General features: G+C 40.4%; 2 protein-coding genes across 5 annotated transcripts in view; both read right to left on the reverse strand.

Moving 5' to 3' along the window:
• Window positions 1-5,518: 5,518 nt before the first annotated feature.
• LOC136836997 (uncharacterized) lies at window positions 5,519-6,594 on the reverse strand. The gene is made up of 2 exons (XM_067101527.1): window positions 6,035-6,594; window positions 5,519-5,684 (listed from the first exon to the last, which is right to left on the reverse strand). Exons 1-2 carry the CDS (start codon window positions 6,592-6,594, stop codon window positions 5,519-5,521), a joined length of 726 nt encoding a protein of 241 aa, XP_066957628.1.
• Window positions 6,595-9,061: 2,467 nt separating this feature from the next.
• LOC136836962 (chondroitin sulfate N-acetylgalactosaminyltransferase 1-like) overlaps window positions 9,062-20,170 on the reverse strand; it is a 551,976-nt gene continuing 540,867 nt past the window's right edge. For all 4 annotated transcript variants that reach the window (XM_067101491.1, XM_067101493.1, XM_067101494.1 and 1 more), the window contains exon 10: window positions 9,062-17,552. In XM_067101491.1, the coding sequence (XP_066957592.1) occupies window positions 17,294-17,552 (259 nt within the window). In that variant the 3' untranslated portion in view covers window positions 9,062-17,293. The remainder of the gene's footprint in view (window positions 17,553-20,170) is intronic.

The following is a 20,170-nucleotide window of genomic DNA, read 5'->3' on the forward strand; positions in this document are numbered from 1 at the left end:
ATATTTTTCATATTTCAAACGAAAATAATAAAAAAAGCTATATTTTTCATATTTCAAACGAAAATAAGAAGCTATATTTTTCATATTCCAAACGAAAATGATAAAAAAGCTATGTTTTTCATATTTCAAACGAAAATAACTTAAACCTAGATTTTCCAAATTTCCCTATATTTTCCCTGCTAGTTTTCTGAAATTTCCCTGTTTATGATGTATTTTCAAATTTCTTCCCTGTTTCCCTGTAGCCGACTGAATTTCCCTAAAACATGGAAATTTCTTTGTACCTGGCAGCACTGTCAGTGTTCAGCCGTAGAGTGGTGGGCAGTGTTGCCAACTCGATATGGCAGTAAAGCGCTAAAAGTGGATCACAAAGGCACCAAAAAGATGCTAGACTTTCTAATCAGTGCACTGAAAAAGCGCCGAATAACTAATGAACCGTAATTAACAAAGCTTATGCTGTACTTACGTGTACTGATCATCATTAATTAAAGATTATATACGTGGTTCTGCTAAATTTAGAAGTTTTCTAACATTCCAATAAAGTCGTCATTTGCAGCTTCATTTTCCGAAGCTTCGAGACTTCGTTTTCTTGACAACATCACTTGGAAGCTCACATTGATAGCAAAATTGCCCGCGCCTCTTCAATCCATATTTAATGGCAAGAATACTATTTAATGTAGAAATCCTCTTTCCTTAAAAAGCGCTAAAAAAGGCGTCAGCGCCAAACGAAAATTTTTGGGAGCCGAAATAATTGAAAGCGCTCCAAATCTAGCGCGAAAAGCGCTAAATTGGCAACACTGATAGTAGGTTCCAATAATGTACTAACAAACTAGAAAACTATTTGTTAATAATTTTTATCGTAAATCTTAAATACATTTCACAGCATTATAAGTTGTGATGACACCGAATTTCGTAAAAAAGCAATAGATAATCAGTCGAATTTCCTATACACCAGATTCAAATTGACATAGATCCACAAAGAATTGTAACTGAAAACCTCTTTATTATGGTTATTGGATATGTGGTCGAGTGGCCATTTATTCATGAATTTAGTTCAATTGATATTACTCCCGTTTAAATCCTTGATGGAGGAGTGGGTAATGTTACTTTATTCTATGAATCTGATATAGATAACTCTATAGTCTATACGGTAGTCAGATTTGGCAGGAATGATGTTCTCATCGATGTCATACATTTAAACTTTTAAAAGTGGACAGGTAGTTTCAGTGTTTTGGCGGGAAGTCGAAAAATATCAAAACTGGGTAACAGTAATTCATTAATAGAGGTTTGGCCACAGTCTGTAAGGAAAGAGTTAGGCATGAGAGACTTTGGTGCTAATTCGCTTTCTAATGGGTAAAATATTAGGCATCAATTTAAGATCGAAATTACTAAGTGTTTTTTATGCATGAATTGCTGAAATGTTTTATTCATTATTGGCTACAACAAGTGGCAGTCATTTAATGGGAAGGCAGATCCGCTTACCGTGTAAGTTTATTGGTCTTTATCAATATCAATTACCAATGTGTCACATTCTTTGCCCATTTGTGTACGGTATATGTCATTTGTTTGTGACACTGTCATTATGGTCCTTTTAGGATCTTTCAGTGTTACCCGATGTAAATTTGGAGTATTTTTTTCTTAGTACAAATTATTATTGCTGTCACTGAAGACTTGACACATTCCTTTATCATGTAGTTTTCTTTGTGAGCAGGATCATTCTCTCTTGAAGAGCATCAGGGTGATCGAGATCGGGACTTCAATTTGTAATAATTCCCTCTTGTTCCTGTAATTCAGAATTGCTCGAGTTTCCCCTGGTTTTTTCTCTAGTCTCAAGACGTATTTATTGGAATTCGTTTTTCTGTGTTGTTTACCCTCTTTCCTTACTCTGTTGCAACGTGGTCCTTAACATACAGGAAAATATTCAAGGATCCTTACAAGTGATTCCTGTAGCCCACTCTTCGAAGGGTTTTTATGAATCCATTGCTGGAATGGAAATGGTTTAGTTCATCGTTCCTTGTTCTACTTTCACGAGCAAGTGAAACAAAACTATTCATATGGCCTTGTTATCATTTGGGAATTCCTAGTTTGTAGTTTGTAGGAGTTAGGGCTCCCAGTACCGCCCACTTCGCTTTAGAAGTCAGTGTACTGAATACTCTGGCAATGTAGTAGTTTCTAGCATTTTTCTAGTATTTTTCCTCACAGCCCCTTTAACTGTTACTACCCATCGACCTAAATCAGTACAGCCTACTACATAACTGCACTTGCTGTCTCCCTTTCTCATTATGTAAAAAAAAACAGGGCCGGTGCTAGGAATTGCTCAGAAAATGATAGAAATTAAGACGATATTTTTGTCTAATATAAAAATAATTTTCCAAGTGAAAATTTTCTGTTAATATAGTATGCATAATATTGTGAGGAATAATAGGCTACTTACCCGTTCTTTATTTCATGTTTTCGGTAGCGGATTATTCCTCTGAGAATACAGAAACGGCTTCAAACAGTAACTCTGGCGCGGTATCCCCTTAAGGCGCGTGGCCCAATTTGATCAAATAGGTTTAAAACCCGCCCTGTATGTCAACTGTTCATTAACAATTCCTTGGATATTTTCTTACCTCTACGTAGTTCAAGAAAGCACCACCCACTCTGACATACAGAAACTCTCTCGTGTAGCCGTTCATAGAAATTACAGTCTACCCCAAGAGCGACAAACACTTACTTACCTATTCGAGAAGGCAAGCCCATCAGCCTCTGGCATTACGAGTAAAGCCACTTGAGCCACTGCCGCCACATCATCCAGTCCTTCCCACTGAAATTACTTGAAGTTGTCACACTGCCATTCGTGGCAAGGATAGACTGGACTACCCTCTGGTTCATCTATTGGAAGACTAAACATGATCGCAAAAACAACCCAACTACTTCCAATTTCAAGGTCCCACTCTCTGCCAGTGTGCTATATGGTTTGAGTTCTAAGTGACATTTATGTTACAGGTAGTCAAAGTAGCTAGTGTATGATAGGCATTAGTTAAGTCATCGGAATGCCCTCAATCTGATGCCTCAAATATTGGCACCAGCAGTACACTGGTGTCTGTGTGGGGCTTCAAGGAAAGTCAGAGGTACGAGACTGACGCTCTATTATGTTGTTTTAGATTTAGCTGGCCTTGTGCCAGCACGGGCTCTTGCTTCTAGTGCAGCCCGTAACTGCTCTATTATTCTTGGCAGGTGTTTATAAGACAAAAAGCGGACGGAAAGGTAGCGGGCAACCCGAGACCCCCTGCGGCGTCCATACAAGATTTGTGTTTTTTAGCAAGCGTAAAAATACGTACAACATTTGTTACATGACATATAAAAGGTAGATATACATATCGGCAGAAAGGCCGTACAATGATGCATAAGATGAGGTACACAAAGAATCTGAAATAAAGACCGGTAAAATACATGACGTGATTAATGTACATCTGAAAAGGAGAAACACAAGGAAAGAGAGGTGCGATTTGACGCCCTTACAAATACTCCCCCCAAGACAATAATTAGAGGAGCAATTATTGGATGAAACATCTTAATCATGGAGGCGCTGAGGCAGCCGGAGCGGGCCCCTGCTTGTGGAGAACTGAGGGCGCAGGGTGGAGCTGACACCTGGGGACGGCTGGATGCGTTTTCTGGGCCATCCCGGGCCCTGCTTTGGTGTGGAAGCGGGTGTGCCTTCAGGCAGGTATTGTGGGGGAACTCTGGGGCGCCTGCCTACTTCTTCGCTAACTTCGCTGTCTAATAGGGATGTGGGTTTCAGCCTGTCGATGGTGATCCAGCCCTCCCACCCATGGATGTCGAGGAGGAATGCTTTGCTGGCCCGCCTGATGACTTGGTGGGGCCCTCTGTTGGGCCTGGTTAAGGGCGGGCGGTGAGCGTCCACCCTGATGAAGACGTAGGCGCAGGAGTGTAAGGCGGGTGGGCTGTAGGTGACGGTTCTGTCGGTGAAGGTTTTGTGGCAGGGCACGAACCTTTGTGCGAGTTCCCTCAACCTCGGGAGGGGGGTGTCGGCCGTCGGCAGGAAGAATTCTCCAGGTACGGCCAGTGTTTCCCCGTATTCTTTCTCAGGCCCGGGAGTGTCACCATTTGCTCTCGGTGCAGTGCGGAGACCCAGCAGGACCCAGGGCAGCTATTCCTTCCACTTTTCATCGGTGCAGCGTGCCATGAGGGCTGCTTTAAGGGAGTGGTGCGCCCTCTTGACAATGCCGCTCGCTGCAGGGTTGTATGCCGTTGTGCTGTGGAGTTGTACCCATCAGGCATGCCAGGGCAACCCAAAGCTCCGACAGGAAGGCAGGGCCCCTGTGATGCTGTCCGGCACTCCGAAGCGGCTTATCCAACTGGAGAGGAGGGCCTCTGCACATGATGTTGCTGATGCCTCATCCATGGGGGTTGCTCCAGGCCAGCAGGTGGAGCGGTCTATGATCATCAGGAGGTATCAGGCTTCCCCCGACTGCGGAAGGGGCCCGACGACGTCGCTGTGGATGTGGCCAAACCGCCGACGAGGCTGAGGGAAATCGCCAATCCCGGATTCAGTGTGATGGGAAGTTTTGGTTGTCTGGCACGAGATGCAGCTCCTTGCCCAATGGCGGACGTCCTTGTTGATGCCGTGCCAGACGAACTTGTCAGTCGTGAGGCGTGCCATTGTGCGCCCCGATGGACGGGAGAGGCCATGGACGATATTGAACACTTGTTTCCTCCTCGATGCGGGCACCAGGGAGCGTGGGTGGCCTGTGCTGGTGTCACAGAGGAGAGTTGTGTCTGAGTTTGCTAAGGGCATGTCTTCCCACTTGAGGGCTGTCACTGCTGTCCTGTAGTCCGCTGTGGCCGGATCCGCTGCTTGTTCCCTTGCAAGGTCTTCGTAGTCGATGCCGAGGTGAAGGGAATTGATCTCTATTCTTGACAGAGCATCAGCCACTCGGTTTTTCTTTCCAGGGATTTAGTTGATGGTGCAACCGAACTCGGAGATGGTGGTTAGGTGCTGCTGTTGCCTTGCAGACCAGGTGTCTTCCTGTTTTACAAATGCATGCACCAAGGGTTTGTGATCTGTTAGGATTGTGAATTCGGTTCCCTCCAGCAGATACTTGAGGTGCCTCACAGCCTGGTAGATAGCCAGCAGCTCTCTGTCGAAGGCGCTGTAGCAGGTCTCGGCTGGCAAAAACTTGTGGCTGAAGAAGACCAAGGGCTGGGGCATGTCGTTCACCAGTTGCTCTAGTACTACACCACAGGCGATGTTGCTGGCGTCCGTCGTCAACCTGAGGGCAGCAGCGGGCTTGTCGTGAGTTAAGGTGGTGGCACTGAAGAAGGCCCTTTTCATCTGATTGAATGCCTGCTGCTGCGGAGCTTCCCACGTTAGTGTTTTCGGTTTTCCCTTCAGGATTGACATCAGGAGGTACATGGTGTGGGCGACATCTGGGATGAAGTGCCGGTAGTAATTTATCATCCCAAGGAATTCCTGAAGGGCCTTGATGGTTTGGGTTTCTGGGAAATTTTCTATAGCTTATACTTTAGAGGCGGTGGGCCACACTCCTGCTGGGGAAACCTTGTGGCCCAGGAGGTTTACTTTCTCTTTCCCAAAGATGCATTTGTCGAACCTGACAACTAATCCGTTGCCCTGCAGGCGTTTCACGACGGCATGGACGTGGCGAAGGTGTTCCTCTGGGGACCTGGAAAAAATGAGGATGTCGTTGACATAGCAGATGCAGAAGGGAAGATCTCCCAAGATGGTATCCATCAGGCGCTGGAAGGTGGCACCTGCATTCCTGAGACCGAAGGTGGAATAGGAAAATGTGTAGCTCACAAAGGGCGTGATGATGGCAGTCTTTGGGACGTCGTCGGGATGCACAGGGACTTGGAAGTACGACTTTAGTAGATCCATCTTGGAGAAAATTTTGACTCCATGGAGGGTGCCTGTCAGGTCTTGCATGTTAGGGAGGGGGTAGTGATCTGGTGTTGTTACCAAATTCAGGCGCCGATAGTCCCCGCAGGGCCTCCATGAACCGTCAGATTTCTTTACCATGTGGAGAGGGGACGCCCACGGGCTTGATGCCTTTTAACAAACGCCCATGCGTTCCATTTCTGCGAAAGCCCGTTTGGCATCTTGTAACTTCTGGGGGGATAGGCCTCGGAACTTGGCATGGGTTGGTGGGCCCGTCGTAGTGATGTGGTGGAAGATGCCATGCTTTGCCGAAGCCCCAGGTGACTGTCGCAGTTCTGGTTTGAACACATCCGGGAATTCCTGTAGGAAGACGTGTAGCTGTTGGGGGCTACGGAGCATATGGAGGGCATTCTGGGTCTGGTGGAGAGCTGATGTGGATGGCACGTCCCTGTGTCGAGGAGGCGCTGTCTGGCGACGTTGACTAGGAGTCTGTGGTGCCCTAGGAAATCCGCACCCAGCAGAGGGAACTTAACATCCGCTATGACGAAAGTCCAGTGGGATCTGTGCCCCAGGATTGAGATAGCCCGGGTCGTTGTGCCATAAGTGCGGATGGGAGTTCCGTTTGCTGCTATGAGGGAGGGTAGTAAGTCGGGTATTTTTTCTAAACCTTCCCTGGATGGCGGGAAAACCGACTGCATTGCCCCCGTATCAATCAGCAGGCGGCGTTTGGAGATCTCATCTGTGATGAAAAACCCTGCTGGGCAGGGGGAGAAGGGTTTCGCGGTCACAGCTGTTATTTGTGGCCGCCTTTGCAGTTTTTTGTGAAAGAGCACGGAAGCCCGCAGGTTCTGGTGTTGGTCCCAAACTTCCTATGGTAGAATCACCATGCCAGTTTGGCCATGTCCTGTGTTCTCTGAATTGCGGTTTCTTCTTATACACAGTGTTGATGTCTCTGTCGTCGTCGTCGCCGTCTTCCTCCGACAAGTTGCAGGCTCCCAGGCCAGCGATGTGTGTCGAAGCCTTGGTGGCCTCGTATAGTTCCTGGGCATCGTCGCCTAAGGTGTAAAGTCACCACATCGACGTCAGCGGAGTGCTTCGAAGGCGTCATTAATTAAGTCTCCGCTGAGCAAGTTTTCTTTGGCGACTTCCCACTTTCTTCGCACTCAATTCGTCACGCCTAACGTGCCAGGTCACACATTTTCTACCATTTCAACTTCATATGTATTTGTCCAACTGTCACAAATTATGTATCGTATGTTTCTTTATTCGCAGGCATCAAGACTGTATCCATATTGGAGTTCTGTATGTTTTCGTATTGTAAATTGTACTTGTTCGCCGTATATTATTGTTAATTGTTTTTGACCTCAGGTCATGCTCAATGTCATTGTCTTCCGCGGTTCGGCGCCAGTCGGCCGCTATATAAACTGCCTGAATCTGTAATAAACCAGCAGTAACTTTTACCTGCTCGTTTCTTATGCACCTCTTACAAAGGCATCCATGTCCCAGTTCTCTGCATCCCTTATCTGGCGCCGCACTTCCTGCGGGAGGCGCCGAAGGAAGATAGCTTTTATCAGATCTAATGTTTTCTTCCTCCCATTCTCATCGCGACCTGGGAGTGTTATTAACCCCCACAGCTGGTCCCAGGCTTCCCTGGGTGATGCATCTCCGAGGGGCTGGGATAACGGGTCGAATGCGCGCTGCTTTCTCTCAGACACGGGCATGGAGTAAGAATTCATCAGTTTGTTTTTTAAGTGTGTTTATGAGACTTTGTCTGGTTGCGCGTCTAGCCAGGGGGAGATTCTATTGAATACTTCTTCTGGGAGCACCGTCATGGCTATGTCTGATTTTGTAGCATCGTCTGAGATGTGCGCCATGCGAAAATGCGCGCCAGAACCATGATGGTGTGTTTTGGCACGAGAACAGGGGAAACTTGACTGTGTCTGGCTTTGCTGGTGAGAGCGGCATGCAGACGATGCTCATGGGTTTGCATTGAGGTTCTACCTCTGACATCTTGACTGCTCATGCACCAAAACGCAGGAAAATGTGCCGTATTGAGTCTGTTAATGGTGCTGATTTGTTCGAGAGGTCGAACGAAGTGCCAAAATGCGCCCTTTTGGGTACGCTGTATTTAGTCCATTAATGGCACGGTTTACGTCGGGCAGGGTGCTATCAGAGGCCTAAACTTTACGCCGCAGTTAGTCCGTTAAAGACTCTCTGATGATAGGGTGCGGCCATAGTTAGTCCGTTAATGGCTGGGCCAAAACCGCGCTACCTGTCCCTGACCCGGGGTCACCAGTGTGAAGCTTCAAGGAAAGTCAGAGGTACGAGACTGATGCTTTATTATTCTCGACAGGTGTTTATAAGATAAAAAGCAGACAGAAAGGTAGCGGGCGACCCGAGAGGCTGAGCCCCCTGTGGCGTCCATACAAGATTTGTGTTTTTTAGCAAGCATAAAAATACATACAACATTTGTTACATGACATATAAAAGGTAGATATACATATCGGCAGAAAGGCCGTACAATGATGCATAAGATGAGGTACACAAAGAATCTGAAATAAACCCAGGTAAAATACATGACGTGATTAATGTACATCTGAAAAGGAGAAACACAAGGAAAGAGAGGTGTGACTTGATGTCCTTACATCTGCAGCTCACCTGTATACTTTTAGGCTTTTACTATATTTTGAAAAAAGTGCCATTGTTAACCACTAACTGGCAGGAGCCGATTCTAGGTCACATCATTTTTACTTGACAGAAGATACTTTGTCACTGGTAGTGGTCACCAAGGCTAGGAGGATGATGCTGTCACATGGTTGGGCTCTGACCCCACACAACCATAAGAAACTGGAGGGTTAGCCGGAAACAATTTTTACTGAAATAAATTTGTTTTTTGCTGATTGACCATCCACAAATCATATCTGGAGGAAAAAGGTTGTAAGCATTTCTCATGGTTTCCAGAATCGACTTCTAAATCTAATATTCATTTAATGAAGCAATTTTCCTCATGAGATGAGTTTCCCATGTAAAACAAAATTATATCTCAATTTTCTTTCTCCAAGCACATTACCAAAACGTCTGAACTGTATTCCAAGTTTTAACAATGGAAACCCTGCTAAATAGTTCTAAGCAAACACTCCTTGGGAATTAAAAAATGAAAAACGATTTTTGAATGAAAAAATGTATATTTTGTAAGATTATTAGCTTACAATTACACACATTCCAAACAAACTTATAAAATCTGACAGTATTTCAACAGAATTCAAAGATCAATAAATATCTTTAAAAGGTAAATATATATTCTGTAAATATAAACATGTATCCTTTATCATCAATAGTAAAGATAACTCTTCAGCAGAGTCCTAATTAACAAGGAATGTTTAATTTAACTCTCACCTCTTACCTCAAATGAAAATCCTACAATGAAACAAATTTCATTAATTTATCAAGATTTAAGGCTTGACCAGTTACTAAGTACAGACAACATTTAAAATTTCTTAATAATTATTCAAGATTAAGGATGATGTAGCCTATGGAAGACAAGTTATCATCACATTTGTGCATTTTAAAATATATCAAGGAATGACTACAATACTGAATCGATCAAAATACAGCTAGCAGTAATAATCTATATACCCCTGCCAAACAAGAGCTCTTATATCTCAAATATTATATTAGACAAACGAATACTGTATTACTGTACTATAAATAACAATGTATAAAGATATAATGGCAAAATCCTCATTTAAGATTGGTCTTATTATACACCACTACTTTGATTAATTTATTTGATTAAACATTTGATAATCATGTCTTGTTCTGAGCCCTTTCTGAGGTTCAGAACATTTTTAAAATGCACTTTAATGTAATCAAAAGGATAAACTACCTTCAGTTCGTTCTTTAACATTGTTGGATTATATACACATTAGGCATAAAATATTTGTAATATGCTTTAAATAGTTAAATCAGTATTTAGACAATATCAACATATATTCTACAAGTAGTATTTGTCTACAGTAATAATAATTTCACACTATTATCTACAATTGAGTCCAAAAGTAAGAATTACTAGACTGTACAGTACTGCTCTCCAGGGTATCTCTTAGATAGTGGACAGGATGAATTCCAGAGTTCTGCTTTCAAAACAATTGGCAAATGTCAGGTGACTTTAATTTAGCAAGCTGCTACAACAGATGTATTCCTTCTTAATATACATACAGTACTTTGGCATGGTGAATAGGAAAATACCTAAGGTGGAATTCACTGGTTGGAACTTCTGCACAAAGAGGTTGGGAAAAGTTCTTGATATACCCTGTACCTATCCTCAAGAAATCTGTTAAAAAGTGGGACCGAGTCAGGAGCAGGTGAAAAATTTTCAGTGAAAAACTTTCCTGATGGGCTAGTCTTTCTCCAAAGGGTAATCATCTGGATCCAGCAGCATTTTCTGGGGGCCAAAATCTATGATAAAATTATTCTACAGATTCAATATAAATAACCAAGTACATCAGCCTGAAGGACCCAACAGGTAGCTCAGAAAAGGAAACTAACAACCTGTACACTGCTCACTGGAACGCCCTGGATTTTGTATGTGTGGATTAAGAGGCAATTTTTGTTTGAAGGTAACAGCCTAATCAGAAAAAACAGGCCACTGACCAAACCCTGATGTTTCCCCACCTTCATTAGTCTCTCCCCAATATAAACTAAAGAACTGTCCACATACATTCAATGCAGATAGTACATACGGGGTGGGATGAAGGGAAGAGGTAAAATCTAATTGCAATAACAACTTCGTTGTTGTTGATAAGAAAACTGCGTAAAGAAACCCGAAGTACATGGGAAGAGCTATGGCATGAAGGTAAAAAGTGGGGCAAGAGATCCTAAAGGGAACCAATTTAACAGGGGAAAGAAACTGAATAAGTCAGTGATTCTAACACAATACATAGATCAAGGATGCAGATTGAAGACAACACACTTTGTTGCACAAGGCAAGTGATAGCAACCTGCTGACTTCTTGGGCTGCTGCTAAATCTGTTGGTGAACTAGACACAGTCTAGATAAGTTGACAGGAGTCTTAACTAGGCCAAATCTGTATCTGTTTTCAAGGCTATCCTTCCTATCAATTGAATTTAGATTCAGCTGGTTTTATGCCAGCATGACAACTCACAGAAATGGAAGGGTAAGTTGTATACTTCTACAAAAACCCAATCTTGTTAGTGGTCCCATTTGGAGTTTATGTGTTATTCCATTTGCTAACTCATACGAGATTAGGTCTCACCACCAATTTTACTTTCTATATAATTTTATAGTATATAATCTCTAGTCTGTAAGTAGGTAGAGAGTGGCTTTCTCTATTATCCATAGGATGCATTACCTAATGATCTTTGGTGATGGAAAAGTCAGAACCTCCCATGATTTAATTAAAAAGGCTGAACTTTCCTGAAGGGGCTCTTTTCCTATAATTCATTGTCTACCTAAATGAGGTCATTTTGCAAATCATAAAAATGGTAACACCATGCATTGTAAAAGCCAATTGTCTGACTCACAGATAATGTTGTGTTCAAGTGACCTCTTGTTAAACAGAACTTGCATGTTGTACAACTGCAAACAAAGCACCAACCTAGACCCCTAAGTACAGATTGAATGTCTTTGGCAACTTTCTTTGCTGGTTCTAAAATATCTATCCTCAGTTTGGAAGATTTCTATTCCTATCTATACCTAGACTGCAAGTCACAACATACTTCCCAAAAATTTGAAGATGGCAGTAAGTCCGAATCTCGAAAGATTTATAAGGTGTCTGCAGGAATTCAGATGTTTGAGGAATGTTCATATTGTAACCTACAAGTATCATGTAAAACCACAATAATGACTGATACTGGTCCTCCAGTAAAGCTTTCACATGGTAAAAAAAAATTCTGTTAAGTTTGAGGATTCCCTTCTCATTAATTCTTCACAAGAAATATTTGACTTAATAGGGAGCCAGAATCTACCTTTTCTTGATGGGAACCTGTCTCATCCATGCTACCTTACAAATTCGGTTTTTCTTCCCCTTTTTACCAACCAAATCCCAAAAACTTTGTCCTCAAATTTTCAAGAAACCTCCAGTGCTCATCACTGAAGCTGAGAATTTCAGTTACTGCTAACCGGAATATGAGGGACCTTTAAAGATGCGGTGTAGTCTCTAGTTCCATACCTACTAAAGACTTACACAACAAATCAGCAGATCACCATACAAGGGATAATCCTAGAGCTAGGCATGGCCACATATGGGGCTATACAGACAGTGTACATAGGCCAATATGTAAAAATTGGAAAAACATATCACAAACAATACACTCCTGAAATGATAAACTGAAAAGAAAAAGATGCAATGTTAGAGTAAAATATTAACCTGCATTAGTCAAAGATTCGACTTCCCTTAAAAGTCTCTCAGCCTAACACTCTGTACTTTTAGAAAACTATTTAATGCACCAACACCAGCATGTTCCCAGTGAATGAGAATTTTCTATTGTAAAAACATTTTAAAACAAGGGTTACGACATGCATTTAAAAAAATTTACATCATTCATATTTTTGCATATGACTGCAGGCATTACTGTAATGACTAGTTACATTAAAATTGATACTCTAGGAAAAGAATAAAACACACTAAAAGGTTTAGGTGATAAGGAAGGAAGCAGTATGTAATAATGAAGTAGAGATAATCGAGTTCCTTGAGAGAATCTTGAAAATTTTTTTAGATAAATTGTTAAGAATCAATGTGCTATACTCTTCAGCCAAAATGGTACTGTACATGAAGAAACTATAAATTCGAGTCCATGATTTCTATAAAATAGTAAATACTGTATTGTGTTGTGATGAATAAGCAGAGGTACAGTATTTTAAAAATTTAGTTATGCAGAGGTTTAAGATTTTTCTCTGGAAACATCAAGTTTGAGAGCACTGACATACTTTTCATAAAGAAGGCCATCCCAACTTAACTACTCACATTACTATACTGTATAACCATACTGGTTTCCAGATGGGATATTTCATTATCTCTACCAAAAATGAAACAAGCACTACTGTACTGAGATAAATATAGAAGAAATCTTATTCTTCACAGATGGGTTACCAGAATACTACCTGGAAACATGTTAAATGAGCGTTACTTCAGATAAAAAATGAAAAAACTAAAATCAACTAAAAGGATGAGAACACAAATACCTTTGAAGTGATAAGGAAGTACCTAAATGACAAGTGTCACTTGACTGTACTGGAAACAAGTGTCCTATTTATGCAAAATATCCAGTTTCATGCCACAAATACAAAATTAAATTTTCAGAAAACAAAACCTTTCCACATACAAACTCATCACTTTATAATAGCCTTACTTGTGCATTTGCACAACCTCCAGAAACTTCATATGCAAATAAGTATTACCCATTTCTTAATACCCCTAGTGACAGTTTGGTCATTCTGTGAGTCTTTGTTTTTACTGCAATAAAGAAAGGGCAGAGAGGCAGGCACGTATTGTAAAAAGATGTTTGTGAAATATAATACCAATGTTATTTAAAACAAAATCACTCCTGTTTCATCAAAAACCCATCAATTTACAGTGACCAGAACAGTTACTTAGATGGTGACAGAGTAAAAAAGAGTCAGACTACTAACAAGGGGCCATTGAATGGGACCAAGGTCTTGGTGATGCAATGGGTTGTCATTTCTGGGTGGTCCACAAAAGACTATAACGTTTAGCCCATCCATATGACAATGAAACTACCCCAGCTAAAATGCCTATAAGGATGAGGGATGTGCAACTTACAATTTGGTCTGCTACTACTGTAAGACTAATAGAATATAAATTTAGTGACTTGTAAATAGTCTCATAATAATAAAAATCTTACAAAATTGGAAGGCAAACTCCAAGAAGTATGTATGTATCTATAATGGAGGCAACATCCACACTCATTTCAAAAGTCAGGGAAGTCAAAGGGCACTAATTTTATGCCTGTTAACATTAGCTGGGAAGCTAGACATTCAAGACATACCATTATAAGCCTTTAAATAACCTTTCTTAGCCAGAAAGTTACTGTACTCTTTGAAAATTACCCCTTTAGTGCCTCAAATATTTCATGACTGGGAATGATGAAATTAGTGCCGTCTAATGTGTCAAAGTTGTTTGTATCTTTACCACAAAACCTACGATATAGAAAAAGGCAATAATCTGCTAATCCTCAAAATGGGAAACTTGGATGGCAGGACATGAACCTCACACTCAATACAAGCAGATGGGTCCATTAGGTTTATGGCCTTTAGCAAGGCTTGGTCTCACTCAGTTTACATGGACCAACTAAATGTATAAGAATGGATAATTCCTTCAAGGTGTGTGGACACTAAAATAGGAACCTGCATCTCAAAGTCCTGTAACATTCATTTCAGTTGCTGGATGCTAACTCAAGTTATTTACTCTATAGAATCTGCACTAGGGCAGATCTATAAACTTTGAATGCCAAAACTGATAACTTTCTTGAATCTCAAAGGAAGAAAAAAAGTGTGTTATTCTTGATACAGACCTTAGGCACATTATTTCTTCTGTCGCATCAGTTGCAGAAGACTTATCACTTAGCCTTGTACAGATTGGCAAGCAACACTGCACTGATTGAAAAGTCTCTCTTAATCTGCCACTGCTTAATAACCTCCAGGCTGAAGGTTGAGGTGACTCAGATTCTGATGGAAATGCAAACTGCAATTGATATAGCAGTTTCATCCAACTCACAATGGGACTGGGGATATTCACTGGGAGAAGCAGGTGGACTCTTAACACTTGTTGGGGCAACAAAGGAGCCAATCAAATCATGGTGGCACCGGTCAAGTAACAAACTTTGTACAAGACTCGGCAAATAAGAGTAAAGGCATAAACTTGTAAGTTGTCCCAGGAACCACAAATGTGCCAAGTACCCATGAGGCTGGATGTACAGTGTTGCACAAAATTTGGATGATCTTTTGTTCACATGTGTGACAGACAGGTTCACAAAAATTTCCCCACAATCTCCACAGCACACCTTGAAGAATTAACTGTGGAGTGACAATGCAGGGGTAGAACTCAATTCTGTTTGCCGAGGGTGTTGGCTATTACACTGTATCTCCCTGGTACAAACCTGGGTACGATATTAGCATCACATTTTTCCTCTCTGCCCTACTGATGATGATGACAGTGCAAGCAACTCTGTGGCTACCTTCATCTACAGATACACCACTGTGGTGGAGTTATCCAACATGTCCCTTCTTCCACTGGATAAACTGAGATAAAGTGTGAGGAGTTAACACTACTGCTTTGATTCATAACAGGTTGATGTGAGGGGTCTTTTTCTCAGCAGATATTCTGCTTGATGATTCCAAATGTTGCATGTCAGCATGCCATACCTTGCATGAGGTTTCTGTAAACAATTACAATTCTGTCACTGGTGGTATAAAAGGGACTTTTACAGCAAGGAGATCCTGCCATTGAGATTTGTTAACACTTCTCCGTTAACTAGTTCTGGTAGTGGCCAGGTCCACTAAGGCTGCCAATCTCTTACCAAGCTTAAATTGCTGTGCAGAACCAGTTACTTTGAGAAAATTATCCATATGACTTGCCCAAAGGCACATTGGGAGGAGTTAAAGCCCAAAGGAAGTCATTTAACAATGACTGGAATATGGATCAGTTCTTTGGAGGTGCACACTACGGCAGATGAATATCTATGTAAATCCCAAGTAAATGAATCTTTGTGATGGAGTCAAACTGCACAAAAACTGGGGAAAAAGATTACAAGATGTGTAAGGAATACTAGAGACAAAGAATGAAATTGCCTCCAGGGAAAATAAAGAATGAGGAATGCATATTCAGGCAAGTGGAACCGGAGGAAATTTTGGATATTGCACTGGCACACAAGTAAGGCTGCTGCAAAGAGATGGGGTTATGATAAGACATAACTGTTTTATATTGTGTAGTATATGAGAAGAAAGGTTTTTATAAATCTAATCTTCCTTACCAAAACCCTCCTATTACGACAAAAACACAGTAAACACAGTCCAGAATCCACTTTCAGATCCCTTACAATGAGAAAATTACATTGGTAGGATCAGTATAAACCATGGCATTCATTAATTTTCTACCTGTATTTCAGGAGGAATTGCCTCACACCATTAAGACAGATGTTTTGATTACACTGCTTTATTTGTTCCATATTCTCTACTATCAAAAAATTATCCACCTATGCTTTTTCCTGTTAACCAATTAAGCCTTTAAATGTCTCTGACAGTGAATACGCAAGCTATTCACAGCAGCTGGTACTATGGTGGACTTTAGACAATCTGACAGAAGGGTCATAACTCTAGGTATTGTAAATTTAATATTTCAGTGAAATGGCAACAGCTTGCTAATTTAAATGACCTTTCACATAAATGGAACTGTAGGTGTTCCAAATGACACTGTCTGATTACAGGATCAGTTTTCTTCAAGTATGGTTCTTAAGTATGGCAAGTGTCTAACTACCATCGAGTTAATTTTCAGTACAACTTAATACCTCTGGCAATTCTCAATGCCCGTAAAAAATATGCTGTGAAAAGAACTCGCCACAACATGAAAGAAAATACTCACCACGACAAGGAGGGAAACACTAAATGAAAGGAAGATGAACTTCACGAGTGGGCTTCAATTCAGGACCTATTTTCTCAATTTTAAAATACCTGTACTTCAATATAATACTGAATGAATAGAGTCCAACCTTAATATTTCATACTAACAAAAACTCCAAAGCAAAAATATAATCACATACCATTCAATGAAAAGAATGCTACATTTGAAAGAAATTCATGAAAACATGTACATCTGGAATATGACATACCATCCTTCAAAATCTAAGAATAACATTTTAATAATGTTAAAATCATTGGAAAGATGTATTCATTAAAGAAAGAGAAATTCATAAAAAAATAATTCTTGGACTTCACTTAAGGCTGCTCAACACACCACTAGTGTTAACACATTTTTCTTCACCTTGAGATCTAACTTTACCCAAAATCAGCAAAGGGTACCTTCTAACATTCAACCTGTTTCAAATTCAAATTTTGCATCATGAGAGGCAAAGCAATGCTGACAATGACCTTACCCTAATTTTGCACCATCAGGACTATTACTGCAACTCCCCAGCATTTCAATAATATGCAGCTTTAAAGAATACAGTATAATGAAATAATCAAAATCCTGCAGATCACAGAAAATAGTTTGAAGCCTTTGAAAAATTAAACTTCGTGTAGGCGTCATAATACAAAACAATCACAGGTTTGAAAAGTCTTGCCACAGACAAAAAGTTTCATTAATCTATGCACGCACTGCTTGTACTTTCACTCCCACTGTACAATGCTCTAGACTCAAATCTACATTTCTGCTTTGAGCTGCTGTTCCTCAAGAGCACTGGCACCAGTCAATGCACCAGCACCAAGTGGGTGCTTTCCAAGATCATCCTTAAAGGCAATGAGACCAAGGTGAGCATGAGAGGCCTCATTAAGGGCGCGTGAGGTGATACAGGCACGATACTGGTCAGCTGAGAGAGCAGTTGAACATTCTTTTGGATGCCACAGGTGAAAGATGCCGGGATCGGTGGAACGAATCACTGACAATCTTGATTTAACGTACCTGAAAATTCACATTTTTAATTAAAATTCTGCAATATTTTCTTGCAAGGTCATACAATATTCTTTAAATGATATAAACATAATTATCCAGTCACTCCTATTGCGATGCAGAACAATTTTGAAAATATAAGCAAAGCAACAAAAAAAAAAAAAAAAAAAAAAATGTATTTTTTAAAACAAGTTTTTTCAATACAGTACAAACTTATTACTTTAACTTGAGAGTGATTCCAAAACATGTCATTCCACTTGTAAAAGCAAACTGTGATTAGGTGGCTCAGGTAGGTTGGTGCATTAGCGCATGAACCTCCATTACTATAAGGTCTCAATAGTTTGAAGAATAATTTTTTGCATACAGGTAGTCTGATTCAGCTCAAACAGAGCTGTGGGATTGGGAGGAGTTCAGTTCAGTAATGAGCTTATATTGAAAAAATTAGTTTCTAATGTGTTTCAAAACAACCAATTACTATTCTAACATAGCCTGTTCTGACAAAGTAAAAAGGATCTGAAGGCAAGAGTGCTTCTGGGCAAAGATACATAAAAATCTCATAACTCCTTGAGGAACAGGTGGTCAAGATTGGACTGGAAGTGATTACTGTACTGGAAAAATGTTAGCAAGAAAATGAGAGGTCAAACGTAGATTAAAATGCTGATCAGATGTAACAAAGAGAGATGAATGAATTGGTAGCCTATGAAGAAACAAAGTTGAGATGGTTCTGGAAATGAAGGAGAGAACCTTCTGGAGTGGTAGCTTATCCTGATGTAATTACTTGGCCAAAAAGCAAGAAGAAGAGCAACCTTGCCACCTCTTGTGGAAAAAGGAACTTGTAACTGAAATACTAGGAAAGTTGAGTCAACTTTAGGATTCCAAAACAGGAAGGGATAGTGAAACCATCTGAGACACTGTATCATGATGACCTGCCTGAACCAAATGAAGAGAAGAATTCTAATGTTAACAGCACTTGGAAAGGAGGGGAACAAAATCAGTCCTGTGGGATGTAAATCTTAAGATGGTCTCAGGCTGAACAATTCACGGAGCAAATCTTTACTGCAAAAAACTTTTCACGAGGTCACTTAAATCTAAGATAGAACACAACTCTATCTTGAGTTGAGAAATTGAATGTAGAGATGTTACCCAGTCTGGAGGAGGTTCAATCCTACTGAAAAGGAGGCCCATGAAAGCATGAAGTCAGTGGTTCTCTTAAGGTCAAATCTGTTGCAGTTGACCTAAAAATCCAAACCAGAAGTTCAAGAATGAAAAGCCAAAAGTGAACTTCCCAATTAACCAGGACAACTGCCATCTTTCTGAAGAAAACCAAGCAAACTGAAGGCAGACCCAGTGTGTCCAACAGATGTATATTAACTGGATCACTCTTTAATCAATCTTGGAATGAGATGGGGACTGTTAGGCTACTTCACATTGGAGGACAAAGATGGACTGGTGTACGTCCCCTCATTTTATGTTGGGTGACTGTAGCACTGGAAAATTTGACAGAAGGTTGAAGATTGCTAAATTCAAGAAGAGTGGCTTGATTTGAGAAGGTAAAAATAAATATCACATGTCAATAACAGCAGACCAGAGATGCTGCCTCCTCCCTCCCCAAAATGGACACGGGTATCCAAAAGAAGAGAAATCAAAGTTGAACAAGGGCAAAAGAAATCTAGTTCCAGCCTCTAAAAGCTCTGACACCATCAAAGACCCCTATGAATACTCTCAATCATTAAAGTGAGGGCAGTCAAATTGTTGTTTACCATAAAGAACGAGATAATTTAAAAGGTAGGGAAGGACAGAAATTCTTTAAAAGGATTTGCTGAAGATAATGCTATGTCTTGGCAGAAGGATTTGAATTCCATGAGCATCTAACCAAAGCTGAAGTTTATAAGGAATAAACATAGATGAGTTTTTAACCACAAAAATAAAACAACAATTGACTCATTGGTATTTTAAGACTGTAATTTTTACAGTATGTGTTTTCCTTCTGTTTGTTTTCATCTTTTACTTTTTAGACTCTTGTGTTCTACATATGAGAGCGTCACTTAAAAACTTAAAAAAATACAGTATCAAAACAATTAGCCTATAAAAAGAAGAAAATGACTGAAAAAGAATCTTGTAACAGTATTGTACAGCAGTACTGGGTTGTACAAAGTTTGTTAGAGTTTTGGTATAAACTAAAACCCAAAACTTGGAAAATAAATCTTTTTCATAAAAAATGAAAAAGAGAACCTGACGTACAAACATCGAAAAAAACATATCAAATGTAAACACCCAATTGCTAATTAGAAACCAAATAGCCCTTACCTCACACACAAAAGTAAAAATAAAATCACTACAAAATTGTTACAAAGTAACAGAAATCAAAAGATACTGAAGACCTTGGCACTGGTGTATGGAAATCCTGTAGTAAATGAAGCACAAAATTTATCTCTGGAAACTACCTTCAGTCTGATAATGTTAACTGCCAACACTATGCACAAAACTAATTAATGGTATCAAAAGCAAACTGGAAAAGATACAGAGTAATCCTAAACAAATAAAACAAGTAAAAAATGTGCCGAAGTTTCTTTGGAGCAATTGTTTTTTGTGCAGCAAATAATGAATGCTATATGAAACTTTCAGCCATG

The sequence above is a fragment of the Macrobrachium rosenbergii genome, chromosome 57, assembly GCF_040412425.1.
Source record: "Macrobrachium rosenbergii isolate ZJJX-2024 chromosome 57, ASM4041242v1, whole genome shotgun sequence".
Taxonomy (NCBI): domain Eukaryota; kingdom Metazoa; phylum Arthropoda; class Malacostraca; order Decapoda; family Palaemonidae; genus Macrobrachium; species Macrobrachium rosenbergii.